This window comes from Atractosteus spatula, chromosome 14, assembly GCF_055471065.1.
Source record: "Atractosteus spatula isolate fAtrSpa1 chromosome 14, fAtrSpa1.hap1, whole genome shotgun sequence".
NCBI lineage: Eukaryota > Metazoa > Chordata > Actinopteri > Semionotiformes > Lepisosteidae > Atractosteus > Atractosteus spatula.
The window spans coordinates 7723340-7750845 of NC_142719.1; the positions used below are offsets into that span (position 1 = coordinate 7723340).

The 27506-nt window shown below is 45.9% G+C and overlaps 1 protein-coding gene across 1 annotated transcript; it reads right to left on the minus strand.

Moving 5' to 3' along the window:
• Positions 1–4181: 4181 nt before the first annotated feature.
• Positions 4182–24559, minus strand: wdtc1 (WD and tetratricopeptide repeats 1). The gene is made up of 16 exons (XM_088932694.1): positions 24090–24559; positions 21455–21613; positions 19969–20052; positions 18310–18356; positions 16512–16623; positions 15404–15591; positions 14389–14571; positions 13932–14026; positions 13099–13214; positions 12004–12079; positions 11479–11575; positions 10251–10424; positions 9340–9575; positions 8657–8825; positions 7612–7804; positions 4182–7054 (listed from the first exon to the last, which is right to left on the minus strand). The coding sequence occupies exons 2-16, from the start codon at positions 21518–21520 to the stop codon at positions 6857–6859; spliced, it is 2034 nt and encodes a 677-aa protein (XP_088788820.1). The 5' UTR covers positions 21521–21613; positions 24090–24559; the 3' UTR covers positions 4182–6856.
• Between the last annotated feature and the right edge of the window lie 2947 nt (positions 24560–27506).

Here is a 27506-nt window from a genome sequence, read left to right on the forward strand (position 1 = left end):
TTAATGTGAGACATATTTGGGTTAACATATTCAGTGTTTTGTATGTGGTAGTTCATTTAATGGGAGTGAAGTTTTATTTAATCTCTGACCCAGGGAAAAAGTGTGGGGTGGACGGTTGAGGAAAGATCGCAGGCTAGGGCTGTGTCCGTTATTCTTTCTCTATTCTCTTTTTTTTTGGTCTGTTTTTCTAATCAATAAAGTTTGATAATCGGCCAGTGAAAGCTCTGGTTCCCTTCATTGGAATGCCTGAAACACTAAACCGAAGACAGGGTTTTAAGTCATTGTTATTATTGTGTTATGTGCAGCTTTTATGGAATAGATACAAAATCCTAGCCTGTCAGTAGAGGAAGTATTGTGTTCAGGACCCACCGATGCCAAAGTCAAGAGCCTTAAACTCGTAGGAGCGAGCCGCATGCATTCTGCATTGCATCAGCTATCTCGATCTTCAAACACACATATGGCACGTTCAAAAATAAACCTGTAGCATATGGACAGCATAAACCTACAGTCTAATCTGCAAAAAAAATCAGCCTATAGGAAATATTTTGTATTCTTACATTTTGTTTTTAAAGAAATCGTGCCAAGCGGTGAGAAGCCGTTTAGTTAAATCTTACAGCCAACGGATTTTACTCGAATATCATCTCAGGGGACATTATGGCTGAGTGACGATATGGCCCACTTACAGAAACATAACTCTCTCTCCCCGTACGACCAGTATCCAAATAGGCTGTGTCGGACCACGCAGTTATGTAAGGGAAGGGGCTGCAGTAATTCTTTAAAAACGCAGAGCTCAACCGGTTGCTTGTGGAAAAGGCGTCGTCAAGACAGCGTCCTTTGGCTAGCGGTAGCCCTGAGAAACCATCGTATTCTCACGAGGGCTCAAGGTTCGCTGTTCTGACCGGATCACCTTTTCGTGATCCACGTGAATTAGCTTCTCCTGGGATCATCGTTCCTCCCCATTACAGACCGGCCTGGGCTGATTAGCCCTGCTGGCCGTTAATCAATTATTAATTTTCACCTTTTCACTTATGCCTCTCCGGTCTCTTGCACTGGAGTTCTGACCAATCACCAGCCGCGTCATTGCAGTGGTCGAGTAAAAAAATCAAGACCCAGACCTTTCGTGATACAGTGATATCTTCCCCTTGCTCCTTAATTGTTAAAATAAACCTCTAGCTGGGCTTTATTACTGCTGTCAAACATAAAAATGAATGATGTTGTTTCCACTGAGATTTAGCATGTCACTACCAGCTTGCTGTGGAAAGGCATGGCACAAGACATCCCAGAATGAAAATGTAAAAGACCAGAAGCACCTTAAAGAGTGACAAGCAGACACTAGGCCTCTTGGTTTGAACGCCATTGATAAATACCATTCAATAAGTTCTTCACACTAATCTTTGTTCTGTTGCTGGTAATATCCTTTCTCCCCCCTTGCATCTGAAACATTATTTTCTGTAAATAATATCCCTTTTTTCCCAGCCTTAAAGAGCAGTTTAAATGTACATATGACAGACCCATCAGCCCATGAGCTGCAGGCTTCTCTCGAACTGTGCAGACAATATGTCCCCTCGCTTGTTTGTGATTCTCACTTGGTGAAATCTAACAGCTGGAGTCTCCTTGGAAAGCAACATGCAGGAAGTAAGTGTGGGAGACAGCGGCGGGATCTTAATATCCCAACAGCTGTTCGGGCTGTCTGCTCAGCTGGCCCAGAATGCATTGGAATGTAATGGAGCAGAAAATTAAACATCCATTTCTTTTTAGATTTACAGGGTTTTTTTTGTCAAGCCAATAGAAAATGCAGACTTTAGATTTTTAAGATTGACTCAATCTACTTAGATTTGACACACTGACACTGCTAATGAAATAATACAGCATGTACAGTGTATGAATAGCCAAGATAGGCTCTGGTATTTCTTTTTGCACCCAGTGGTCAAAATATTAGGACCCCCTGACTGTCTAACATGTTAGGCCTCCGAGGGCACCAAAAGCGGCTTGAACAGGAAATGACACGCGCCCCACAAGCTTTTAAAATATTAATATATATTAAAATATCCCAACTCTCCCAGCAGGATCGCCTTTACCTCAGGGTGTGATGAGGGTAATTGTGTTCACCAATTCACATTGCGTTTTTACCAGTACTCCTGCTGCTTAACGTTTTTAAAAATGTCATTTCTCTCTCCTGACAGTACGGGCTCCTTGGATTCCCTGCGAGGCAGACATGGCAAAGCAGCGCCAGGTGGCAGGCCGGGTACTTGCCAGACACTCTCACCTTCTCAGGTGCGCCACCTGTGCCAGCTGGCTCCAGGTCTCCTCTTTCATCAGCACGTCCAGCTGTGGCGTGGACAAATTCAAGACGAGATGCTGTTGAGCTTCTGAGGGAAGCATGTGGGGGGGCTCTCTGTGGCCTGGCTAGCTACTGTACCTTCCCCCTGCTAATACACGGAGCACATACTGCTGGGCACCTATGCGTGGCAGAGGTCTTGAATGACAGGGAACTCCCTGAATTTCAATGAAGTCATACTGTATATTCAGAAAAATCAGAGCAGGACTGCACCTCCTTAGCAGGCCTTACAAATGAACCACAGTGCTCAAACTGCTTTCTCATCTGCAAGATGACCAGGGTAAGAGTATTAATACAGGGTGCATATCTTGCTGCAGGAATAAGATTGCACATTCTGAAGGTGTTTTTAGTCCAATAAAGCACAAACTAATGTGCCCCCTAAAAACATCCCACAGAATTGGTCCCAGATCACCTTTTTTAATGATGTCACAAGTGGCACTTTTAGAAAATCCCATCCGCCAGCCGGTTTGGATGCTTGTCCTGGTCCCCACTCATTTGGGCTTAGAAGTAACCACATGAACATTCCACAGACGTCATTCACAAGATCCATTCAGGTTTTACCTGGCACTGGCCAATAAAAAAACGCCTGAACCATAAACACACAAACTTTCACTGCTCTGTTTTTTTTTTTCTTTGGAAGTGGGTTTGAGCAAACTGGGACGATCGCTGCCTTTTATAGCTACCTGCAGAGAGGCAGGACAGACTGATACTGTGACGCACTTTGCTAATTTTCTGCCCCGTGAGGGCACCTGTTTCATTACGGAGAACTCTGAACGGCTCAGTCACCCCCACAGACCCCACATTTCTCTCGCTGGCAGGTGATTGGATCCGTCTTCAAGAAGGCTAGCCAGACAAGCAGCAGCTGATGTACTGTAGGAGCAGCAGAAACAAACTACTCAGCAAAAACCAGCAGACATTGATAAACGAAGCCGAAACAGCACCGATACAGTGAGTCCATCATATTGGAGCCCAGGGAGCTCTTTTGTAAAATACCACTTCAATATTTGGCTGAGGAAAAGCGGCCAATTAAGTCACCATGAGCGGTGCTCATGTTTAAGTGGCTAGAACTTTCCAGCTCTTTTTTTTTTAAGAGTTCCAAATCGAAGGCCACCACAATGAAATGTCAGGGATTGTTTTCTTAGTGAAGGAGCTGGGGCTCTTTGACCAAAAGGTGTTCGCTTTTTTATCTGCAACTCTGCAAGCGCTACAAAAAAATTAGGAACTCCAGGACTCCCTAATTGATCCCCGGAGGATGTTGTGCAAACTGCAATAGAGAGACCTTTCAAAGATCAGCTCCAGAAGGTGTTCAAGAACGTTTGTACAAAAGGTTCTCAGATTTTTTACTTTTATGATGTAGTATCCCGCCTGTATTGGGAAGACTACAGGTTACAAAGGTTTAAGGTACACATGTCCACATGCACACAGATGCTTATAAGTTCCATACAAAAAGCTATCCAGACCTGAAACGATTACGTTGAAAAAATTGTTTTCTTCTACTTAGATGCCCATTTAATGTGAATGATATTGACCTCAGTGTTACCCTGGTGCTGGTAACACAAATTGGATAGAAATGTATTAAAGAGTTATATGGAGGAGAAAAATGATCTCCAGGTTTTCCAACAGGGGCAGAGCAAAAAAAAAAAACGTTGTTCCAATATTCTGGACTAGAAAGGGCAGCTGTTCAACAAAGGAACAGAAATGCTAGTCAGACAACATGTGAGGTAATTTTCCTACAGCAGTAATCCAGCTTTATTCTTTTATACCTCTTGTAGCAAAATCCAGTCATCAGATTGGCAGAGTAAAAATGAGATGAACAAGAAATACACATGGAAGTCTAGTGTTAGAAGCTCAAATCTTTATATGGTGATTTCCTTTTTAATAAAACAAGAATTCAGAGCTTGTGGGGACCTAAAACTGAAGTGTCCAAAGAAGCATAAGCTTGAAATGCTGGGTATATTCACACACCTGTATCTAGGGAGTCCAATCTGTCCCTTTTCTAAAAGAAAAGCAAGGATTCGCAAACGGCCAGTTCCATCTGGGACAAAGCAGTAAACCAATGCGATTCATATCATGTAGGACATTAATCATTAAGTCCACAAAGAAGACCATATTCACCTGGAGACCACATGCTTGTGTGAATCCACAGTACTGATTCCACTGACCTGCCAGATATAACAGAAATATATTCACTTTTCTGAATTCCCTAATCTCGTTCCTTTATAATTTGCCAGTGTCATGTTCTGTACCCTAAGTAAAACCAGTAATGTGTTTATCGGTGAATGACAGCTAGTAGTTGTGTGCACATGTGAAAATCGCAGTAGAAACCGCTTACATTCCCCCCTGCTCTTTTCTAAACATCTATGTCAGCGGGTCATTTAGTTTCAGCTGTCATGTACACCTGCATTTTATTCTCTACCCTAAACTGTGTAACCTGGGGAATTTCTTCCTCTAAAAAATAATTATTCCTCTCCGTCACATGCTTTTATGGGAAAAGCACCCTAAAGGCACATGAGGAAAGGAAAAGAGAAAGTTTCCACCAAACTTATCACAATTAGTAATGTTTCAGAACACACAAAGCAAATACACCTGTACCTTAAAGGGGAAGTTGGTTTTTGAAGAATAAACACACCCTAACATGTTGACCAAATGTGCCTATCACACATTTTAAGTTGATAACAAACCCTCAGCAAAATGTTAAAGCGTGCATCACAAAATTCAGTACTAAAAAATGTTAATATATAGGCCTAGGTCCCAGTTTCACCTCTGGAACACGGCAGCAACACACACTGCAGGTGTTGGGGTTTACAGATTATACACTATACCTGCTCTTTAGAGATAAAATAAAAAACATCAAGTTAACACAAATATTTTATATATTTTTTTCCCCAATGCCAGCATAAAACCAAAGCTATTTCAGACAGGTTTAAATCCTAAACAATTATAGAATTTGGTAAACATTCTTATTGATTTTTTAAATTTCTCCAGTAATTTCATCCTCTTAAAGCTAGGGAGACGCCTAATATTATGGCTTATTATTAACAAAAGAACGCAAATATAAATTCATTCATATCTTTCATACATTAAGTTATCCTGCTATATTTTCCAACTAAATGCTAAGTAATCATACAGTTAAGGTAAACACAGAAGATACACAAGGAACTTTAAAATTAATGTGATTTACCTATTTAGAAACATATCTGAAACAGCAATGGTCTACTTTCGGAATATTAGTAAAGAAATTAAAGAAACAACAAAAATGTGCAATTTTTCATGTATCACAATTATGTTCTTAAAATGTTCTGAATTTAAATGTTATTAGCTTAAAATACGTTTGCAAGATGCTATGTTTGTGTTAACATTTTCTCTGTGTTTTGAGTTTGACACATTTGACGGACAGGTGTGGTAAAGCATGTTTATTTTGAGGTAAAAGTCAATTTCCTCTTTAAGGTTGCTTTTAAAGCAAATCATTTTAAGAAAAAAAATCCATGAACCAACACCAGCATCAGCTTTCAACACATAAATTTTTTTTTTTTTTTACCTCTACCCCCCCTCAGGAAAATGAGCACTTAAATAAGCTACAGTGTCTCAAAAAAGTGATAACGAGACATAACACTGTTTGCCAAGAACATTTCCCAACTAAAATGAACAGAACCTGTCCCAGAAGCCCCCATATCCTGACTCACGTCAACTGTCGGCTTTCCTCAGCGCCTTTGCTACTTCTCCAAGCCTCTACATTCTCCTGGAGAAGGCAGGAGCTCAGCACTGCTACAAGCGAGAGCGGGCACAGCTAATGTTTTTGTTTTCTCTCAACAAAGGCAGCTTCTATGACTCATTTAAAAAGGTGAGATTGGAAACTCCCTTGGAAACCCATGCTGAGGCACCAACCCACTGCCAGAAAGCCTCAGGGGAACCAGAGATGCTTGTGTGAGCATTGCAGACGTGCGCAGCTGGGAGACTGCATCTCTCCTCCATCCAACAGTTGGAAGAACGGACAAGAAAAATACAACTAGAGAACAACCTGACATCGTATACGTGGGCTTTGGAACGACGCGCTGTGGGAGCCGACTCATTTTGGTTGGGGGAGGTGGTGGTGGTGGTGGTGGTGGTGGGGGGGCCCGTGCTCCTCTACCCCCCCACCCCAGGAGCTGTCCGCAAATCCGTAGCGCTAATCCAACTGTCGACTTTTCCATCGTCCTCCGCAAAAAAAAAACAGGCGCCAAAAAAGCATTCTGCCTCACAGCCCTCTGCTTGACGGGGAAGAGGAGGAGGAGTGAGGAGGAGTGGACAGGGCGGCAGGGACAGCAGGGGCACACCCTCCCCTGCCCCCGCCCTCCACAATTGTATGCATAGCGTAGAACAGTGGCAGGCTTTCGATCGCACGTTTTCCCAAGGAAAAAGGGGAAAAAAAAACAGAAAAATAATAATGGAACAGAAAATCTAAGCCCCCACCCCCCCCACACACACACTATCCCCCACTCCCCACAGTCTGGGCCGGGCCAGGCCCAGCATGGGGTTTCTCTAGCTGGGCCGGCACTGCACCTGGCCCTCAGAGCTGTCCTCATCGTCGGAACCGTCCGGCCCCCCGTTACTGAGCCCTGTGATCCGGTAGCCCATGTTGAGCAGCATCACTTCCAGGGGGTCGGCGTTCATCCGCCTCTGGTTGGCCTGGGCTGCCCCCTCCATGTCCTCCACCACCCTGCCATTCACATCCTCGCTCTGCAGGGGGAGAGGGAAGAAGAGAGCTCTTACCCAGAGGCGAGGAGGACGGGCTCAGGCGAGAAAGAGGGACACAATCGGAAAAGGAGAGCAAGCCCTGAGAGAAGGAGGAAGAGGAATGAAGTTTCCCCCCTTGAAGAAGATCGTTTAAAGATGAATTTCTGAGACTCCCTGATCTCCCTTTGCAATCAGTCATGCCACAGAAGTATCAGCACTCGTCTTCTAGTGATTCGCAAAAAACAGGACAGAGATAAACAGCAAGCACTGAGGAGAATAGCCGAGATTACAATCTGTACAGGAACATGAGCCAGGATTATGGGTGGAAATACTGATTAACAACCGCCAGAGAAATATACTCACCGCCCAGCAACAACAATACGAAATGAGCACCATTCGCTCAAACCTACTGCACCAAATTCTCATTCTGCGACTTCAGGAGGAATACGATGATGTAATTGAGCATTATGACAGTTCCGTCTCTTTTGATGGAAGCATGTCCGCAGAAACGGAAAATGTTTGGGAGTTGAGGGGGGTGGAGTCTGGGGGTGCAGGCGTACCTCTGGCCGGGGGTTCCAGAGTCTGACCACGGGGTCGATGCCGCTGGTGGCGAGGAAGCAGTAGCTGGGGTGGGGCTGGAGGCAGTTCACGATGGACTCGTCGCCCTGCAGGATCCGCGCCAGGTTCGTAGTCTCCTTCTCCCAGATGAAGAAAGAGCCATCGTCCGAGCCGCTCACAATGTACTGCCCTTTACTGCAAGCAAGAGCGAGCGTGAGGACAAAGCCGAGTTCCACAAATCTGACCTGGGCCTGTCAGACAGGCCGTCGGATAAAATTTCAGCAAAAGCCTTATGATGGTCAACAGCAGTTTGGACTGGAACATTTTTCCAAAAACAACAGAGGCATGCATCTAGCAGTCCATCCTTTCTGCTAATGACCTCGTGTTATTAAGTCCATCCATTTTCAAACTGCTTCATCCCCTACAGAGAACAGGGGAGGCTGGAGACCATCCTAGCAAACAACAGGCGCCAAGACAGAATACACCCTGGACGGACTGCCAGTCCATCGCAATAGGCGTGCATTGAGAGCATAATGTACTGTATTCTGAAATTATCAACTAAATACAACTTCAGTTGTATTTCACAAAAACATTTAGGAAAAAGCTCTCAATCACATCCTTGAAAAGGACTAGAAAAGCATAATAAATATTAGCACTTTACTCCATGAGAGAAGAAAACTGCAAATTGTGAGTCCTTCAAATTGTTTTATATTCCAGTTTTATATATGCGTGTTTATATTCAAGTGCTGCACATTAGCTATTTGAAAATATAAATGTCAGTATTTGGCAGCAGAAAGAAAAGGCAACCTTTTCTGACTCTCTACCACTCAGGTTATCATAAAAACTAAGATGGTTCCTTTTGCATGCAGCAAGCCAACGTTCACTGCTTCACGGCGGACCGTTGTCGCGATGCAGCTGTTCGAACAGGCCAGGGCACGTTACAAGCACCCTGTGTGCGCAAGCAAGACCCGATTTAAAAAATATATATATTTTAAGACACAGCCTTGGGTTCCCACCTCTGAGCCAGCGCAGCCGTGGGGCTCCTACCTGCCGAAGAAGTTGGCCTCTTTGATGTCGGTGGTGGTGTTGCAGTGGCCGCAGTATCGGTGCTTGTAGTCGTAGCTCCTCTCCCTCAGCACGGCCTCGTCCTCCGATATGGAGTCCTTCCTGCCGATGGAGCGGAAGCGCAGAGCCCCCCCGCCCTTCTTGTCGTCCGCTGGAAAACACGGAGGGACCTCAGCAAACCAGGATCAATGCATTTCCGATCATTCGGAAGGTTTTACAGTATTTTATTTGTGCTACAGTTCTAGGACGTTGCACGTGCTGCTCTGGAATCTGTCCAGAGAAGAGCACCCAGATGCATCCTGCGGCCTTAGGGAACATCCTTCACTGACGGGCTGAAGGAAGTGAACAGAGAGGAGGACAAGGAGACCCAATTCAAGTTGATCAATGCCTTCAAGGATTTTGAAAAGTCAACCCAATAGGCCTCTTATGGACTAACAGAGAAATATGAACCAGAGGAAACTGGAAGTAAGTTAAAAACTGAGAAAAGGGAGCACGTCTTTACCCAAAGGGTTGTTGGAATTTGGATCAAGCTACCCAGACATGTTGTTGATAACCATACTGATACCCGGGCTTTTTTCAAGAAACAGCTGGATGAGATCCTTGCATCAATTAGCTACTGAACACCACACGAGTATCAGGTCAAACCAGGGAGTAACTGTACTCACAGGTATCATTCTTGGAGAAGAGGGCTGCCTTGATGTCCTTGTCCAGAGCATCACAGGCGCTGCTGTGAGCCTGCTCTGGGAACTTCCCCTTGAAGTCGTCCAGGCACTCCATGGCCTCCGCCACATACTTGAGCTCAAACAGGCAGCGGGCCAGGCGGAAGTGAGCCTTCAGGTGGCCGGGGTTCAGGGAGATGGCCTTCAGGCAGTCTCTCAGGGCATCATAGTGATCTCCGTCCCTGCCAACACCGTGCACCAGGTCAGTACACAGGGCACCAATACATGCACAATGCATCCGTGTTTGAACTCATTTTAATATAACAGTCTCCCATCTTGGTGCAATGTGGTTAGTGGGGTTCTGGGGTTAATTAATAGGGTGCTTCTGGTTTCCTCCCATAGTCCAAAAACATACTGGCAGTTTTAACTGGGTTCTGTAACTTCTAGTGGTGGTGCTGGTCTGTGTTTATATCTGTGGTGGTGTGGCTCTGCAGGTCAGTCTCCAGTCTCGGCCCTGTTAGTGCAGGACCAGGGCTCTGCAGGTCAGTCTCCAGTCTCGGCCTTGTTAGTGCAGGACCAGGGCTCTGCAGGTCAGTCTCCAGTCTCGGCCTTGTTAGTGCAGGACCAGGGCTCTGCAGGTCAGTCTCCAGTCTCGGCCTTGTTAGTGCAGGACCAGGGCTCTGCAGGTCAGTCTCCAGTCTCGGCCTTGTTAGTGCAGGACCAGGGCTCTGCAGGTCAGTCTCCAGTCTTGGCCTTGTTAGTGCAGGACCAGGGCTCTGCAGGTCAGTCTCCAGTCTCAGCCTTGTTAGTGCAGGACCAGGGCTCTGCAGGTCAGTCTCCAGTCTCGGCCTTGTTAGTGCAGGACCACAGCCCTGTGGGTCGTCAGTCTCCAGTCTTGGCCTCGCTTCCCGACTCACCACTTGCGTTTCATGTAGGCAGCAGCCCTGTTGCCGTAGAGCATGGCGTTCCTGCTGGCCTCCTGGATGCCTCGGCTGTAGAGCTGGATGGCCTGGGTCCACTGCTGCCGCGCGAAGGCGTCGTTGGCCTGCTGCTTGATCCTCTCCAGCCGGGGGGGCAGCTCCCCCGACAAGCTGGAAGAAGAAAACGCAACGCACAGCGCTCAGACCGCGCCACGCGGCTGAGAGCACACACACAGGGTGGGCTGCCCGTCTCAGCACAGAAAACAGAGCATCACAGAAACGAGCCAGGCTGACATTTTCCAGTTCTTCCTGGATTTTTCTGGGGACTTTCAGCGGGAATCCATGATGTCAAAGAGAATGATATTTGTCATCGCCCTATTTTTCATTATAGTGTACTGTAGTTTACATGTTTTCAAATACGGCTCAGCATAATAAGCAATACTACAGAAACTGCAGATTCTGCAACGTTAGATTTCTATTGCAGTTTCTAGTGGTGTACCAATACAGCTTTACAAAACACAGAGCTTCACAAGAGGTTCCTCTGCTTGTTACAGAACCTGCAGCTTTGAAACCTGTCATTTTGTAACACTACAAGCTGCTCAGATTTGCCGAGCTGCCTGGTTGGTTTTCCTGTCTTCCTTCCATCACCATGGCATCCCTTCTCTCCTCAGTGGTGCACTGATTTGCCACACCACTCCGAATCTCTGATCCAGAACCTCTTTTTCTTCCGACTAAATACGACACCAATAAAATAAAATTAAACGCCACCAAAAGGCACTGCAGCCAAGCGGATGAGGTTACTCCCCAAATCACCTTTCCTGAAACGCCGTGTTTGAAAACGCGGAGAGTTGTGAAAAGACAAACCACTGTGAAATGCAGTAATAAACACCGTGCATTCAAGTACAAAAATAACTGAACATAGTCCGAACCAGAAAAACGGGTGGCGTTCTGCTCACAGAACGCACAGTCACAGTAAGCACTTGGGTAACACAATAGAACGGAACATGGTACATTTTCATTTTCATTGATGTTTAATAAGAAATAACTGAGTTAGCCACAACTCTGCAAAGACCAAAGAGGGCTAATTACTTTCCCGCGATTTTTCTTCCTTTAACCACGACAGAGCTGAGTTTTTGACAGCTGTATACCGCAGTGTAGCCCGCAGTGTATGTTTAAGAGTACGCCCCGCACCTCCATGGGATTCAGGCGCGGAGAGGGTCCTTACCTGGTGCAGATCTTGGCCTCGGCCAGGCGGAAGCGGCTGCTGGGCAGGTGAACCCCATTGGAGACCCCGTTGGTGGAGGTCTTTCCGTTCTGGACCTCTGCAGGGAACAACGAGACAGGCGCATGGAGGCCCTCGCACTCTCGACATGACCGTGCCCGAGGCTCGCGGAAACTGGGGTGCTGCCGGGCGGGTTCTTGCAAAGAGGCATTTCCTTGCCCGAGACACTCATGCACCCCCCCCCTTGGGAACACTGGCAGCTCTGTAGCCTGTGACAACGTGTTGAAAAAGCACTCCACGGCCCTAGCCTCACAGTGAGGAGGAGGGCAGTTAGCATACGAGAGCCCGACAAACAGCAGGGTTCTTGGGATACGGGGGAACAGCTCCCTGCGTCTGTCTCCACAGAGCACTGTTCATTCTAAAGGCGGGCTTCTGTGTGTGCCACAAGATGCGCTTCATGGCCTCCACTGCAGAGCATCTTCCTGCTGGTGTGAAGTTCGTTAAAATAAGAAGAAATAAAACACTGACCTCCGGACGAGTGGCACTTTTTTGGCAACAGGAAGGTGTATGGCCTCTGCTTAAAAGTCAAGTCAAACAAATACACCTAGAAAGGAAAGGAAAAACAACATTAACAAAAAGAGCACATACAAGGTTTACAGCCTCATGCGTTGGCTTTGTCTCTGAATATGAGATATGGCTTCTTTGTATTAAGTTGGACCTTTTTTCTGTATGAATTGTGGACTCCCTCAAATTAGCTGGGGACAGCCTTTTGAGTTTTACTGCACTCTATCTAATGCAAATGTTGCCGAAATCACTGCAACGCCTTCCAACACCCTGCACTGGAGAGTGCTGGAACACGGCAGCAGTGGACTACAGGTGCTGCTTCCTGCAGGTGAAAAGATACAACGTATTAAATGAGAATCATTCCTGAGATGATGTGCAGAGCTTACAGCACTCACTGGAGCCACTGTAACAGAGCCTAAGGCAGAGGACAGGAATTAGGCTTGATGTAACAATCCGATGAATGTGCTACGTGAGAACTAGGGAGAGGTGCAGAACACTTTCACCGCTTTTTTAGTATTTGGTGCACAAACCCTTATTCCCGTCTCTGGACTTAAACAAGAGCTACAATGTCGGGAGGTCATTAACAAATCCCCACCCCGTGCTACACTGAGAGCGGACAGCAACAGGGGCAAGTAACTGGCCTCCAGCCATCTCCTGCTGGACAGAATGTCATCAGCCTGCTGTGTGAGCGCCCCGCCTGGGGTGCCAGCTTGCGTCACTGCCAGCCAGAGTGACGGAGCTCTGCCAGGTGAAGGGAAGTCTCCTCTGGGCACAGCAGGACTCGTGGAATGAGAAACGGGAGGCGGGAGAACAATTCCGCAGAAAAGGCGTGCAAGGTCACCGACTGCCCCAGGCTGGTACGGCGGGCACAGCAGAGCGGCAAGGAGGAATCACTTAATCAAACTCCATCACCTTGCAAGCCCAGAGTTAAAAAAAATGAAACTACAGCATTGCTGATAAACCCCGTACTTGCTTTGAGACTGCTGGGTGAACCACCAAAATCTAAGGAGCCCGTGCAAGAGAAGAGCTGGTTACAAGCCCTGGGTAGTGCCTTCTTACCTGCTCCCCTCCCATGTTGACCAGCAGCTCAGTGCCATCAGGGCTAAAGGTCACGTATGTTGCTACCAGGACTCTTAGCCTGTTGTTGTAATCAGGTAGTTTCACTGGGAGATGACCTGAAATAAGACAAGCGAGGGGTTTAATTCAGTGTTGCTGCATGCTTCAATAAGAGACTCACCAAACCTGAGCAGTACAGCTTCCCACAAATTTTCCTGCAAGTTAGCACAATCTGTTATGTGGGAGTAGTGTCTTGATGCTGCAGTCTGTGCAGGATCTAAAATATCGAGAAGGAACAAGTGCCTTTTCAGCTTGAACCAAAAAATGTCAAATGTTCCTCATTTGGCACTGCTGCGTGATGCAGGACTGAGGCATCGCATGAGAAAGAATGCCCCCTAGTGCCCCCCTATTTTTTATCAGCGGCGGGAACTGTGCTGCATGGAAAGACCTAAGGAGACAGTTAAAATAACCTGACCTGATTCAGCCTTTGCAGAATCAATCTCACCAAAGCTTCTGCTTGTGCTAATGCAAAGCGAGCATTATCAAAGAGCTCAAAGCCCAAAACGTGATATTCTTAGACTTTAATAGATGTGTATAACATGCATTTAAGCTTTGAGTGCAATGTTTTTCTTTTATAGCACTTCTTCTTTTGCATTAGTATCTCTTAAGGACAGGATAGTGCTGTGAGATCAACTGATCTGACATTGCTTTGTGTGAAATGCTGGTGACTCCATAATTAACAATCTTAAAACAACCCATCTTTAATCATTATTAGCCCATGATGTAAAACACCCCTGCGCTGACTCATGTTCACATGGTAACAATGTTTAACTGACCTGCTACATAATATTGGCCAGCTCCATCAGGGATCGGCTTCTGTCTCTCACAGAAAGTGTGCACTCCTGCTGATGTGCTCTGACTCATTGACTTCCTGAAAAACAAAGCACTCCCATTTCACAGCTGGTTTATGCCGCCTACACAGGGCTCCGTTCTCAGTGCAAACTGGTGGCCTGTCGTACTGAAAGCCTACTAAAGGCTCTTCAGCTCCCTTTCAGAAAACAAGCGTACACCAAGACACTCTTCCAGAAACAGGGGAGGGTGCACATTCGTTAAAACAAAACAAAAATGCAGTCCTCTATAGATTTAAAATGCAATTATTTTAAAGCAGGGCTGAGTAAATATTCCGAACAAGCAAAGCAAAGAAGGAGAGGCAGTCCCCATGACTGTGGCCTGCGGCCTGTGCGTTAAGAGCTTTAGCCTGTGCGAGCAGCAGGAGGCGAGGTGCAGGCGAACCTGTGGTCATGGATCATCCGGATGTCATAGAGGCGAACAAAGGGGCCGTTGGCTCCCACAGCCAGGTAGTTGTTGTCTCGAGGGTTGACAGCCAGACACTTGGCCTCCACCAGCTGGCCGCAGTACTCCGTCAAGTCGATGAGCACCTCCGAGTGCTTGCTGCTCTCCCTCAGGTCATACTGCCTGTGCCAACACAGGGGAACGGACACAGGCCGTCAGGACACAACACAGGACCGAGACAGACCCCATTCTGCAGAACCACCGAAGACGTGCCACTGTGAACTCGTCTCACGGCTGTGGAGGGAGATGAGGGTTCTGCAAATGCAGCCTTCCCCACAAGGCAACCCCTCCCCCGCTGACATTTAATAATGGGAACAACTGTATCCTTGGTCGAGCTGAAGCATGAGAGTACTCACAACAGAATGGCAGCGGGACTACGGCTGGACAGGTTGTCAGAAAAAGTCCTTCAACCAGGGAACAATGGAACATGAGCCTGGACTTCCTTTACAGATGTTCAAGCTTCTTCTGGTGTTCTCGCGGGTAAGTGGTGGAGCCCAGTATTTGAACCCACCGCACACCGGACAGGAAACAACAGGGATCACATTTGTTTGGAGGACAACATCCAATCGCACTGGCCTAATACTGCAGGAAACGTGTGGTAATTTGCCGTTTTTCCAGGAACTATCATTACTGATTCTCAATTAACCCACAGCTTCCACCCCAATTTACCCACCCCATTACAGTGTTAAATGTCATGTATGTTTTTAGATACTGCTTTCAAGCTTTCATGACCTGGATCCAGTACAGCCATTGGGCCAACGGGCCCTTCCTGAGCTCAGAGGAAATACCAGGCTTTCCAAACCCAGTACAGTTGCTTGGCATGAATTACCAGCCCATGGAACAATGAGAGAGCACGGTGTATCAAAACCCTAAAACTGGCAGGACAACGGACTACTAATTGGAAGCCCCCCCGAGGACGAAGATGCCATCGAGGTCTCCAAGCTCGGCGCCTCACCTGATGACCCCGTCCTCGGCGGCGCTCCAGAAGGTGTTGGGCCACATGGGGGCGGTGGCGATCCTCTTGACCCGGTTGGTGTGGTCGGCGAACATGTGGATGGTCTCCTTCACCGTCAGGTCGTGGACGTGGACCTTGGAGTCGGCCGCCCCGGTCACCAGGATCCGATCCCCCGAGTGAGGCAGGAACTGGCCGTTTCACAGGAGAGGGGCAAAGGCCAGGTGTGGCGATTAGCCAAGGCACTAACGAAAACTATTCCCTTTCATTAGCTCAATTTTCATTAACGCAATACAGACTATTTTCTCATGTGGTTTTTAAGACCACTTTAAAACTGATCAACAGCTCTAGAAGACTGGAGATTGGAAAAACATGCCAATGGCATTACTCTCAAAGGGAGGCAAGGCACTCTGGGATACTACAGTAACACTGTGTACTTCCTGTAACGTCCTCTCATTTGGTTTTAAGGGGCATTTTTAGAAGTCGCTCCACTTTTGGTTTAGTTAGAATGCCATAAAGCAGTGGTTCCAGGTCCCGGTGAGACACACCTGCTGGTTTTCTTTCCATCTCACCCTAATTAGATCACCCAAGCCTGAATTGATCTAAGAGATACCTTGAATCGAATTTTTGCATTTTGTTTCTAGTCACAAGTTTGGGACTTTATTTCACTTACAAAATACAACAGCTACAGCTCTACCATTTGGAAGAGCTGGGAACACACAGTTCAAGTGAATCTTATTATTAAGTCAATGAAGGGTTTGATTGTGTAACTGAGGGCCCAGCTGCAACAAAAACCAACAGGTGGGTGTGGGTCACCAGGACCAGGACTGGGAACCATTGCTACAAAGTAATCACTGAAGATGCAAGTATTATTTAGCATACACCCAACAAGATCCGAATTAAAAAAAAAAACAGAGGTAACTGCTGTTCACTTGAGAAAATACAGGGCAACTTTCAACCCCTGGCACATTAAGTACGACAAAAACAAAGAGCGTCAGTAGTTCATGAGGAAACCTACTGTAGCTTTCCCTTATGGGAATGGGGCTGCTCTGGAAACACGACTGAAGGCCCGCAGAAGCAATTCCGACAGACCGGCTGACCTCGTGGTTACCTTGACGGAGAAGATGTTAGCCGAGTGACCGGTGTGCATAGTTAGAAGCTTCTTGTGGTGGAAGGGATCCCACACGATGGCATGCTGGTCGTCGGAGCCGGACGCCAACAACCTGGAAGAGCACAAACCGGAGGCGGAGCACGCTTGAGGGGGAGGACATGCCGAGCGCCGGAGACACAGCCAGCAGCCCGTCTGGGTCACAGGGCTCAGGCCCGACCCGGTTTGGACGGCACTGAGCAAGGAGAGCCCCTGAGCAAGAACAGAGCTTGGGGGGTTGTGAGAAACAAAGACATTACAGCCTTTCTCTCCCACGGTTTTCCCAACTCAAAACGGATTAAAACTCTTGACTGCAAATCCGACAGCTGCAGCCATACGACCACTGCGGTAAAAATGTGAGAACGGGCAGCTCAGCTGAAGGTAAAGCAAAAAGAATGGAAGAGAAGTAATTATACCTCTTGAATAGCTGAATTTACAAAGTCAAATTGTATTATTGTTAAACACAAGAAAATAAAAACGAAGTGTTTTGAAACAACTAAGGATTCACGCAAATGAGAACAAAGAAAAAACTCAAATATTAGTTAGGGCTGTGCTTGGAATTTTTTTACCCATTGTTTATCTCTACAGGTATATATAACTCATTTATAGTTTCCTCAGTGCTGTTTCTGCACTTCAATGAGCAGTATTTCACAACTTATGCACTTACGACTGCACAACTGCCAACAGCTGCTTTCCTTTAAATACCAGATCAGCGTCCACTTCCTTTTTGGCAATATCCCTTCAGTCTAAAACATCAACACCCATCTTACTTGTGTAGTTTAACCATGACTCTGCACAAAAGAGACAGGGGAGTGTGGCTATTTTTGCCTCACTAAAAACCTTATATTGTAGGGATTTTAGTTTTCAGAGAACTGATCTAACTGGATGCTGCACAAAAATAAAAGCACTGGAACAGAGGTTGGGAGCAGTTTACTTTACTATGGAGAGAAGTCAGGAAAAAACAACCAGCCTACTCTGTAAATTCTTAGCAGCTGACAAGTCTTAAGAATCTGTTTCTTGCTGGAGCTCTGTAGTTTATAATGCTGTACTGACACACTGCTAAAATTGTGGTAGAAGCGTAATTTTGTGAGATTCACAATTTGAGTAATTAAGTAGGGCCCTAATGATTATTACATAGAACAAAAAAAACATCTTAATTTAAATGTTAGCACAAGCACAGATCCTGCTTCCCTATCTCAATAATTACCAAACTTTTGCTGGAATGTTATGTACACTGAACATGTATGTGAAGTGGAAGATTTTTCCTAATGTGCTCCCCTTTAAAAGAAACCAGGCTCCTGGTCTCCTTCGATGTTGTCTTGGTGTTCCATCGCAAAGACAATAAGTTAACAACAAAGCAGAGCTCTGATGTAAAAGCTCATTTTAAGATGGAAGAAGAGGGGAGTATGAAAAGAGCTTTGTGTACGAAATAACCTTAAAAACAGCACCAGAGCTTAAACCTGCCCAGCTCTTTTCTGTGGTTCCACAGTGACTCCACGCTTCTGGGTCTGAGGGAGGTGTACTGCTGACCGCTCACTTCGTAACTACGCTGTCCCCATCTCTAAGGGTGCCCTCGGTCTTTGCAGGCACACCGCAGCTCTGGGGTCTGGACTAGGGTCCGCAGCTCTAGGGGGGTCCCACACCCCCCTAGACAGGCTCTTTCCAGGCCCTTTGGCTGTCAAGCCAGCTTCAGGTGAAAGTGCAAGACCCTGCCCAACAGCAGGGCGGCGGTAGTGGGTGGGGTTTAAACACTAATACTTACTCTCCTTTTTCGTTCCATTCCAGGCAGTTCACACAGCCTGAGTGGCCCTGAAACACAACACAAAAAAAAAGTGTCCCGCATAAATTCCACTCCGAGCTTGAGCAACCTAGCCTCCCTAAAGTTCCCTCTTAATTCAGGAGATGCACAGCTCACGTTTCCACCCACTTTTCTGTGTAATGGGGCTTCCATTGTGTAGAGTGCTTAGGGACCTTTAGGAATGAAAACCAATACATAGATTCAAGAAATTATTATTCCTGTACCTTAACTGCTGCCTGCCATGATTCACCGGAGTATTATGACCTTGTGACGGCTTGAAACCTCTAGCCACACAAGCTACGAATGAACATGAAAACAGACTGCCTCAGCCCCACTGAGAAACAGGATCACCTATGATGGCTAAAAACAATTTACAGGAATGCTGTACTAAAAGACCCATGAAAAGAAAGGAGCTTGCAATTAGTCTTGAAAGTTCTTCAGGCAGGCACTATTAATTGGAAAAATAATCTACATGACACAATATTAAATCTGTTCAATCTGTCAGATATGACTCATGTTTCCAACGTGCCAAAGGCCATTGTAAGGGGCTTGGCAAATTAACTCTTTGAAACATTGTGTAGAATTTAAGGATGTGTATTACATCGCCACCTTGTGGTATACCATCAGCATCGCACAACCATGACTGTCTTGGACGCGCTGACTAGGTGCTATAATTTTCTCCCCTTCTAGGGACCAGGAACCAGGAAGCCTGAGTAATATTCGATATTCTCCAGGTACCCTGGAAAACCTTTTACCCCCAGATTAAATTTCTCAGTAATTAGTTGTGTCTTGTGTCTCGGACCAAAATTCCTTGATGAAGATAACTGCTCTGTGCTGCTGTTATATATCAAATTAAGGGATTCTGATTTTGTACAGGGTCTCTCAGTCCGAAGGCAATTATGTTTGTGGATTTTGAACTCGAACACAATGAAGCATCGTCACTCCTTCCTGAAATTCAACTACAACACAAAATACCAACCTTTATTTAGTACTTAATCATATTAAGATAATGGAACAAGTTAGAGGTTTATTCCCTGCTGAAAAGAGAAGAAAGGAAACAACGTTTCGGCTGTGAAGCCTTCCTCATGTGCCTTCTCCACAGCCGAAACGCTGTTTCCTTTCTTCTCTTTATAGCATGGAATAAGCATGCCGACGCAGCTACCTACTTGAAGTATCTTAATATAATGACTACATGATTTAATGTGACGGGGATGGGCCCATGTTCATATTTTCAAAGACATGCTCTTAGTCACACTTTAAATTGACAGCTTTGTTCCCTCCTTAGCAACCTATCCTGCTTATTTCTGGTCTCTTCAGACTGCTTTGTTTCCAGACACCATGCATTTATTCCAGAAAACAAGCAGCGTGCTGTGATGGCCTCCTCACACTCCGAGACAAAGTGGTATTTTTTTCTTAAACACAAACACAGCTAAAATACAACAGATCTGACCTTGTTTCACCATCGAGAGACGAGTACGATTACATTTTTTTTTTTTTTTAAATGCAGCTCCACGACACAAAGTACACGGGCGTGCTCTGTGTCTAAAGCTGGCAGCCCGAAAGTCAAACCCGAGGCAAGCTGGTGTGCGGTGTGTGGTGTGTGGCAGTCACGCCAAGCCATACCTGTAACTCTGCCTCAAGGCCCAGCCTCTTGATCAACGGATCAGTGACGTGGTAGTGCCTCTGGAATCCCAATGCGCTCTTATCCTGCCACGACAAGACCGAGACCCCAAGTCATTGGTGCTTCACTTACTTCACTGGTCGCTGCTCCAGATATCGATGGTCGACCACCCATCTCTGACACAGCAGCAGAAACGGAAGTCCCACGCCAGAACCACAACGTTTACACTTGGCAAAGAGCGCCAACACTTTTTTCTTACATGGTTCTGCATGTAGCTCTGTTTGACACACCATGAAATAGCCATTAACCAAAGCCAGCCTGAAGTATTTACTCCCACCTTTGGGATTTACTTCAGGATCTCTTGGGAGAAGCTATCCAGTTAATCCAAGACAAAATGTCTATGATTACTACCGAGAGGTAAATCCAGGAACCCACACCAAGTGTTCAAATGCTCAAGGGCACTGACAAAGACAACCCTACAGACGTCTTCACAATCAGCAGTGAAACACAAACCCGAGGACAAAAGTGGGAACTCTGAGGATTTTCATCTGAAGTCGGCAAAGGAGGCGCTTCTTTACGCAAAGGGTTGCGGGAGTATGGAACAAGCAGGTCAACACTCTGGCTTCTTTCGAGAACTGGAAGGGTGAGATCCTTGGCTCAATCACCACCTAATTACCAGGAGGGCTAGAGAGGCCGAACGGTCTCCTCTTGCTTGTAACTGTGTTTATGTTCTTAAACAATAACCAAAGCTACAGCTTGATTTTCTTTCAGAGAAAATCCAGAGACAGTGAATTCACAAACCTGCACTCCTAATATCCTATCAGTGGGAATGACACCTTGAGAAAGCACCATCATCTGACAAGACTATAAAGCTAAATGGACTGAGCCTCATTTGTCTTTCACTGTACATTGAAAATGTTAACTCCTGGGAATATGTCAAGGTAAAAAAAATTAAAAGCAAGACTAACATTAACAGCTACCAAAAAAGGCAAAGCAGAAACTCTAAAGTGCCTCAAAACATCAAAGCACTCATATGGAGAGCAGTCAAGCACATGATTGTGAGTCTGGGCTCTGGGTTCTGGGCTTGCCACAAGATTGGTGTCAGGTTCTTCCTAGAGATGGCACACAAGTGGACAACAGCATGAGGGTCATTTGGGCCACAGGTGACCAGAGTGTCCACGGTTTTTTGGCACACAGCTCCCCCTTGTGGCTTTCTGGGTGTGTGTGAGTGAGTGAGCACTTTTCCAGCAGAAAGTACAGGTACACCTAATTCATGTCCACCTGACTCAAAAGTGACAGTGGAGAGTCAGAGAATTAACTGAGGATTCTGAACTGGAATAAAAGTATGGTATAAAAGAAATATCTCAATATTCAAAAACTAAAGACACGAAATACGTCTCAGCTTTCTCACTGTGAACTTACTCATGGAACAGATCCCATAGTCCTAGGAATGCACAGAGAAAAGCTGCCAAACTGTGTGGCTCTTACCCTGATCTGTCTGTGCAGGATGTCATTGATGATATTGACAGTAGCCATAGCCTCACAGCAAATCATAAGATAAAGACTGGGTCAGCATTCAGCGTGCATTGGGGCAGTCCCAGCCTCTCTGTGCTTGCAGGCTTCCCCGCAGAAAAGACATTTAACAAGCTGGGAGAAAAAAGGAAAAAGAAAAGCGAGATTAGATTGAGAAGAAATGCGGATGTATAGGACATCGAAGCCCGTTTTTACTATGAAATAAAAAGGACGGAACAGGGTTACAGTATTCAACTGATGTCTTCTATACAGTGCAAGCAGACAGAAGCAGAAATGTTCTGCGTCTGTTGCTTTGGTTGATTTCTACACATTGCATGACCGCGTATTTGATATTACTGAACAAACCAGCGGAGTGCACCCTGCACATATGTTTATGTTGACAGCCTTGGCCTCTGTGATTTAAAGCTGTTATATGTTTCAAAGTACAGCATGTGATTTGCTTTGTTGCAGAATCTGTCCAGATTTCTTCTGGTCCTGATAAACACACAAAGCTGTACAGCAGCTGTACATGAACAACTCTTCAAGGCCGGATCTGTGGACTGGAGGTGGGGAGGGAGTAAAGTGTGGCACAAAGGTGCAACGCAGATTTACTTCCCCTTCCACACTTCCCTATAATCAGCTGCTTCAAGCATTCAGCTGCTGTAAGAACTACAAAGCACAGTCTGAGGAGACAACACCAGAACACAATCAACAATGTGCAGCTGATCATCTATACACCACTTACATAGGTAGGCTGGTCCTTTAGGACCGACACCTGTTATGAAATGTATGCTGACCTCCCAGTTTAACTTGTGCTGTTTTTCAATAGAATCAATCACTTTCCCCAGCAAAAGCATGTCCACAACCTTGGTTCGCACTGTTGTTCTTGGCGCTTCTGACAGAAACGCGGATGTTTTTGCCAGTGACGGAGTACACGTGCCGTCTCCTTAACGGATACATCTGCAAAGTGTGATTGTTTCAGCTATGGAAAATGACAAACCTAGAAAACAAAAACTAAACGCATAAGTTAAACTGGGAGGTCAGCATACATTCCATAACAGTCAGGCAGGGAATAACTGCACATTTATGGCAGCTGCCAAGTGACAGCCAGCTGCTTTGGACCATGATACCTGGGTGCAAGCCAGCACTATGTTGGTTTTACTATGGTCTCTCTAAACACTTACCAAATCAAAGAACTAATTCAATAAAAGTCTGTTAATAAAAAGTCCATCCTTTCATTCATTTTCTAACTGCGTCACCTAAGACAGGGTCGTGGGGGAGACCAAATCTATCCTGGCAAGAAAATGGGCGCAAGGCAGGGTACACCCTGGACGGGCGGCCAGTCCATCACAGGGCAGACAGACACACACGCTCACAGCAGGGCCGGTTCTCCTGGAGGTTAGCCTGTGGGAGGTAACCTGAGCACCTGGGGGAAATCCAGGTGGATACAAGGAGAACATGCAAACTCCACACAGATAGCACCCCAGGAATTTTACGAGGGCGCAAAACTCCTGCGCCACCATGCCACCCTCTGAATAAACACCTTACACAAAATATGACCTCCGCAGAAAAAGAAGACCCTATGTGTTTTCAGGTATTGTAGATCTCTTTACAGCACCAGCAACAGATGAGCTGTGAGAAGGTGTTAAACTGGTCAAATGAAGATAGTGACGAGCTGATTCAGGAATGGAAACCTGCGAATATACCGGCCCTCCAGTACCACGACCGCCCAGCACTGCTCTCTACTTGGTAAATATACAAAAACTACTCATTGCTCCGGACTTTTATTTAATACCTGCGCTGTTTTTGTGCAACACCAAAGAGTTGTGTTTGATTTTCATCATGTATCATTTCGGTGGGTCAGCTGACTAGTTGAAGCTACAGACGTGCCAAAAACAGGGCGGCCAAACTGACTGACCATTGTGTTCATTTAAACCGCACACGCAGTAGTCTGTGTCAATAGAGACCTGCACGTCTCACCAATGACCCCGTTAAAAAAATCGAACACAGTCTGAAGGTGGAAGTAAACAAACCTAATAAAATAATGTCTTCAACATATCGCATTAATTTGCAACACTGCGTTGTTTTTCAAAATATCACGTCACGCGAACCTTTTATTTGGCTATCGTGAAACGGCACGTAAAGGGATAAATTAAACATACAGCTATTGCGTATATGGTCAACATAATCATGGGTGTAAATTGTGATTCTCGTCATTGGTTCGCCGTCTAGTACACTTTCAGGATTCGGGTCTAAAGTGACCATTTAGGAGCCTACCACAGACGAAACATAATAACACTCGTACACCAGATCCTTTAGAAAAGTTCCTACAAATATCAGGTGTAGCTGTTTCCACATTCCTATGCTGTGTGAGAACAGGTTTCTGGTACAGGGTACACTTTCTTTCTCAGTGGTATTGTTCACTTGACGTACAGTCTCTCTGCTGCCTTTTACTGTACTTGCCAGCTAGGTTATCGCGTGTAAATGAAAACCTACTGTTCTCATGAATACCTGTGCTCCAGTAAATTCTTGATCAGTCCCTAAGTGCCATGAAGCACGGTTTCTTTGTCGGGCACTGAGTATAAATACCGCACACGGACCTTTTACTTACCTGTCTGGCCTGGAATTTGCAGCAGTGAATCAAAAACAGCCTCCAATTAATTCGCGCATCCACCAGAAAAACCGACAGTCCGACCCACACTCAGTACAACTCACGCCTCTGATAATCACAAGCTAAAAAAAAATGCATGTTATAATTTCATCTTCGGAATTCGTACTTCAATATCTGTTTCTCCCAACTGCCGTTCTAGGACTGATCCCTCCTCTAAACTCTTACGCAATGTTTTCAACTTGGTCCTGGCTCGTGTAGCGATCTTGCGCCAATATTGGTCGTAAGAACTTTAGTGAATTGCAACGCAGGTTCTGTTTTGTCGCAACCCTGTCTGCCGAAAAGCACGGGCAGAGTCTACCAACCTACTGCTTTATGAACAGATTTCTCAACCAATGGGACAAAAGATGAGGCAACGCTGGAACAGAGGCATTTGAGAAAAAAGGGTGGGGAAAATATTCCAAGGTAACACCGGAGGGCCGTGGCTGATGGGATCATTCGTGGGGCACTGTGGGATTTGTAGTTCATTGGATAGTCGATCGTTTCAGCAAGTTCTTGTAATGTTATTCTCAGTGCTAAATGTTTAATTTAAATGAGATATTTTAACACAGGCCTAATGCACCCCAGACGGGACGCAAGTCACAGGTCATACACACACGCTAGACAATGACGATTTAGAGACAGCTTAATTATAATTTATACAAGTTATTTTCTGGGGATTCTGACCAAACGCTGAAGTTTTACGGATGATCATACCATAAGATGAATAAAATCATCATCAAATGTTCCGAAATATCAAACACAGGAACAAAATAATTGAAATTACATTCTGGGACACAGAGTCCGGGGGTGGACTGGTGGAGCACAGCTTTGCACTGCTGTGTGAGATCTCTTCAATCGGTTCTTGATCAGCATGTCTTCTACAAGGAGCTGTGTGATGGACTGGCAGGAGTCATCACAGGTTCAAGAGGCGTTCTCATTTGTTTCTCATGCACTACATCTTGGGAAGACTGGCCCGGGATTCTGTGTATACAGCACACACGGGCCTTAGAGCAAAAACAAAAACGAGTAAAAATAACCAATTTCCCTTGATCTGTGGCCGATAGCTCTGTTTTTTTTAATGCTGCTGTACCAAATCTGTCTATACAGGGATCCACAGCCGGCCACTTTTATCAGTTCCTCCTACTGCTGGGAAACTCAGTGACCCCTTGCATTGGTACTGTCCATTTGGCCCTTCTAATACACAAGTGCTTTGGGAAGTTATTTTTAAAGGTGCTATATAAAATAAAGTTCATTATTACTTATTATATTTATTAGTACTAATATTAGTATTGGTATTGGTATTTGTACTGGTATTGCCATTGGTATCGATATTAGTATTAGCATTAGCATTAGCATCAGTATTAGTCCCACGTGCATCTGCTTCTGTGCTTCCTGTCAGCCTGGGCCTCATGGTGAACAGGGGCGGGTGCTGGGGTTGTGTGATTTTGCAGGCGCGTGGGGGTTTCTTCTGGATGGTAGCGCTGCTTTTGGGGGGTCAGGGCTGGCTTCCCTCTTCCTTTGGCCTAGAGAGCCCCGATGCCCTTTCCCTCCAAACCGCTGGATGCCACAGTTCCATACATCCAGGCGCGGAGATGATTTTTTTCTTGGCCATCCCCTCTCCCCACCAAGTCGACGAGCTTGAGGTGGTTGTTCCTGACTCTCACTTCGCCGTTCCCAATCTGGCCTTCTGGCATTTCCAGTTTTTCTTTCCTGTGGCACCCTGCATGGGCCCGTCTCCAAACTTGTTACGCCCAATGCAGGCTTTGGGCGTCTTGTAACCTGGTTCCAGTTCATGTAGGCCTGTTTTGTGTCACTTGTGCGGGCAGGAACCCTGGTTCCATCCTCTCCAGTCACAGACCAGCCCACTGGGTCATGGATACCCAGCCCTGGGACTCATCTGGGCACATCTCATCTGAACACAGGTCACTTCTCTGGCCCAGCTCGGGTAGGCCCGTCCCCCCTGGTGACAGCTGCACTCTGTCCTGCTTGCCTTCAGCACCCTCACTGAAGAGGAAAGCTCTTGACACCCATGAAAAAGGCTCCGTCCTTCGGATGAGATGTAGAACCGAGGTCCTGACTCTCTGTGGTCATTAAAAATCCCAGGGCGTTTCTCGAAAGGAGTAGGGGTGTTACGCCGGTATCCTGGCCAAATTTCCCCCTGGCCTTTACCCCTCATGGCCTCCTAATAATCCTGAACTGGCTTCATCACTCTGCTCTCCTCCCCAGTCATAGCTGTGTGCTGCGTGTACTGGCCTACACATTGGTGGTGGAGGAGGGGAGTCCCCATTACCTGTAAAGCTCTATAGAAAGTGTAAGGAATTATTATTAATAATTATTATTCTGGGTTGGTCCTAAACCAGGAAGTGTGTGTGTGTTTCTGTGTGCCTGCTCTGCGATGGACTGTCCAGGAAGCATACCGCGGCTCCCCCTGAACTGGATTAAGAGGTGAGAAAATGGATGCATGGACTAAACTAGGATACCCTGATCCTCCAGAGGAAGAAGAGGAGGGGGCAGAGTGGCATGACAGGGCCCTAATGGGATGATTAGGCACAATAGCAAAGGTCAGCGACTTCCCCATTTCTGATGTTATTTCCTTTCGTCAACTTGGGCTGTCAAGACAACATGTTGTTACTCTGGCCTGCTATCACTTTTCTTTTATGCAGTAGCCTCAACATTTTTCACAAACCATATCCAAAGGATGGATAATTCAGTCCCCTTCTTTGCCATTGCTTATTGTATGGTTTAAGTGTTGCACTATAAGTATTTTACAGTTTCATAATTCTCAGTTCATTGCACAAACAACAAGGAAATACACAGATCTCTGCTGTTGATACTACTTTTTCCCACATTTTATACGTGATTCCCTCTTCATTTTTCGCTATCTTGACGTGAAAATGTCTTCCAGACTGTCCAAATTATTTAGCAATAGGGTTCAAGTATTTTCTACAATATACGTACTGAAAACTGGACTGAATCCCTGTGGGATTTTATCTGCAAGGAACTAGCAGCTACGATGTATCACGCTTTTACATAGTTTACTGTACATTCCGTACGCTACAGGCCTTACGTTAACCTATGCATTTTAGTTTTTTTGTTTAAAAAGAGGGCGGTAACGTGAAGACAAACCGGAGCCAAAACGTTTTTTTTCCCCATTTTCCGCTGTATCTGGGTGCGGTCACCAAAGACAGCACACATTATAAGCCTCAGCCGTGCAATGTTTAGCACGAATTTTAGCATTTACTGTACTTATTAAAAACCCTGCCGTCCTGGCCAACACTGTGGTTTTCTCCTGCATGAAATGTGCAAAACCCCGGGTGCGCATCTTTATCTCATGAACTGGTAAAAAAAAAAAGCAACCGCTTTCTACTTCCAAAGCGA